This window comes from Eurypyga helias, unplaced genomic scaffold (genome assembly GCF_000690775.1).
Source record: "Eurypyga helias isolate BGI_N326 unplaced genomic scaffold, ASM69077v1 scaffold8275, whole genome shotgun sequence".
NCBI lineage: Eukaryota > Metazoa > Chordata > Aves > Eurypygiformes > Eurypygidae > Eurypyga > Eurypyga helias.
In genome coordinates, this window is record NW_010250727.1 from 1 (window position 1) to 3,026 (window position 3,026).

General features: G+C 44.9%; 1 protein-coding gene across 1 annotated transcript in view; it reads left to right on the plus strand.

Annotated features, from left to right (window-relative positions):
• Positions 1-8: 8 nt before the first annotated feature.
• The window catches only part of LOC104509727 (lipoma-preferred partner homolog), a gene marked incomplete at its 5' end in the record, with an annotated part of 116,133 nt that continues 113,115 nt past the window's right edge, over positions 9-3,026 (plus strand). Inside the window, one exon of the mRNA XM_010151764.1 lies at positions 9-188. Within this exon, the coding sequence (XP_010150066.1) occupies positions 9-188 (180 nt within the window). The remainder of the gene's footprint in view (positions 189-3,026) is intronic.

The following is a 3,026-nucleotide window of genomic DNA, read 5'->3' on the forward strand; positions in this document are numbered from 1 at the left end:
GGTACGGGGGGAGGAATGGCTCCGAAGTGCCCTACATGCTGCAGAACACCTGGAAGGCCGAGCCAGCGTATCCTGCCAGTAACACCGCAGGCCAGGCTCCTCCCGGGCTCTACCAGCCGCCCGGCACGAAGAAGACCTACATCACTGACCCAGTTCTGGCCCCGCAGCCACCCGCTATGCAGCAAAAGGTAGGATTTCGGGCATTCTGCGGCCGTCCCAGAGCCACATGGCTGAACCTGCCCTGGGACCTTCCTGAAAGGTGGTGTGGGGGATAAAATGGTACATGCAGGGGCTTGGGGAAGGTCTCCCTCCATAGGGCTTCTTAAAAGCTGGAAATAGGGAACTCTGTTCTGATTTTGAAGAGAGGCTTTCGTCGGGCCTGAAAAATGCTGTCAGCCTCAGAGAGCGAGGCAGTGTCATATGCGGAGGCGCGGTGTCACTCTGCGGGCAGGGAGGGAGGTTTCGTCCCTCTGACGTGCCGTTACCCGAGGAGCTGGCTGGCCGTACCTCTGTACGGTGTTTCTGCGCTTGGGTCTTCCCTTCCGGGCCCTCCCAAGATCAAACGAAAGGTTGGGTGTGAGTTTCTGCTCCTTGTGCTCATGGACACCTCTGGTTCACCAGTTAAATCCTTCCTCTTCTCAGGCGGATAGGAGGTACACAGAGGCTGGTTTTGATTGTGGTTCAGCGCGATTGCAGAGGTTGGCCTCTGGTGTGTCACTCTTCAAAAATCACTTATTACTGAAACCACATGGAAATGAGTTCCCACAGAGCTCAGCTCTGATTTTCCTCCCAGGTGATGGTACATCAGGTGGCCTCCATCCACTTGAACCGGTGCCCAGACCTCATAAAGTGAAGCCAGTTTGAAATAGAAAGTTCAACTGGTCTGCCTGGTTTCTCTGCCCAGACTTTGGCCCTGGCTGGCTTTTGTTGCTTCTGCTGGCGGCCATCTCTAATGTGGCTCTGGGGACACACAAGCCCTTTAGCTTTGTGGGGTCCTCACAGTGGACCCCTGTAATCTTAGGAGCTTAGGCTCCTCTGAAGTGTGAGGGCAGCCGGGCCTAGGCAGGAGGCAGTGAAGCCATTGCTGCCCAGGCCCACCCTGGCTCATCTCAGCACATCCCTGCTCTTCAGCTTGTGGGTGCTCTCAGGGAAAAGGGAAAAAGCTTCTGACACATGATGGAGTCTGTCCTTTTGGCATTTCCTTTGCTAGCAGAACACAGACTGTTTTCCCTGAATTCCAGATTTTCTGACAGTGGGAACTCTTAAAGGCAAAGGTGTTTCTTCAGGCAGTTTAGAGAGGGCAATAAATTTTAAAAGTCCTTGAAATATTATCAACTAGCAGCTAGGAAACTGCTTTTCCTCTTCTTTCTATCCCTTACCAAGAAGCTAGGAGTGGGGAGAGAAGTAATAAACTCTCGGCTCTGTAGCTACTTGGTGTAGAGCTTAGATTGGAAGGTAATGAAAGACACAGAATTTGCACATAGCCTGAACTGGTGTAAATCATTGTGGTTTCAGTGGGGTCACTGAGGAAATGCTCAGGCACAGCAGATCCAGATTTAGACTTTTATAGATACAAGTATGCTTATATATATATAAAAAATTTAGAAACTTTAGTTCAGTCAGCATCTCTATGGAAACACAGATCAGCTCGAACCACAAACAGCACAAGCCTGTTAGTCTCATTTGCATTACAAAGCTGGAAAGACAATTTAATTTAGCTCAATTTGGGGGTTTCAAGTATTCATATATATATATTTTTATATCTGTGTTTGTGTGTGCACGTGGCATTTGCAAATGCACATGAAGAAATACTTCATATACATCTCTCTAAAAATAATTTCAGTTCTTCTGCAAAACAGACCATTACCTGCTTGGTGTTAAATCCCTCCAGAACTTTAATTTCCTTCCAGCTTGCTAAATATCTGTGTTATTACCTATTTCACTTTTGAACTTACAACTCTTCTCCAGCATATTGGTGGCAGACTCTGCTTGATTGCTGCTTTGCAACGTATGTAGTTTGCTGGGTGAAGAGTTGAATGTGATCTTACAGTCTAACAGGAAACGCTCAGTAATAAAACACTGTGCCAGTGAAGCGGTGTTGTCCAGTCTTACCACGTGTTCTCTTCCTTTGTGGACTAACTAATTCATAAAACCAACTTTTGGAATTATTTTATTTAAAGGGAAAAAAAAGGAAGGCTACCTGATAGTGAGAGTTGTCACTGGATTTTGACTCGTTGACACCAGTGTGGATTTTAACATATTTTCCTACACATAGCTGGCTTCTGCATTTTGTTGTGTTTTACCTTTTCAAGGTTTGTTTGAGACCTCTCAGTTAAGAAAATTGATTTGAGAAGCCAGCGTAAGAAGCAGGCATGAATACATATGCAAGAAGACATTTAGGAATTTTTCTTCTTACAAGGGAATGATCTTAAAATCTAAAACAATTTCTAGATGTATTAAAAAAAATGCATTCTTAATTTTGAACGCACTTTGTATGCAAAATATTAAGGATGTTGTAACAAATCCATCTCAGGTTAGAAGCTCATGGTCCTTAATTCTAATACATACCGTGATCCACCACTGTGAGAGGTAATTTTTTTCATTAAATTTGTTTAGGGTTTTTAAAGGGTAAAAAAAAAACCCAAACCAATAAAAAAGGATATTTATATTTTGCATTCTGGCTAGGACGAGATTCTCGGTACTGTGGCTCTGTGTTTTTTGCTGCGTACTAATCGTGTTGAAGTTGCTGCTGATCCAAAATAAATCTGGATTGGTATGGGAACAGCAAATAATCTGTACTGGTTCTTAAAGCCCACCGAGAACAATGAGTTTTACTCACACACAACGCTGCGTTGCATTCTGTCCTTGGGCCAGTTATGGGAGTGAGAGTCGTGCATGTGAAACCTCTGTGCATTTTAGCCTTCTGTAGCACCTTGCCTAGCATTAATGCCCAGGTCCTAGTTAGGAAATGAACTGGTGGAGTGCATGTCCTCATTTCAACCTTCATGTGCTTCAAGGGCATTCCT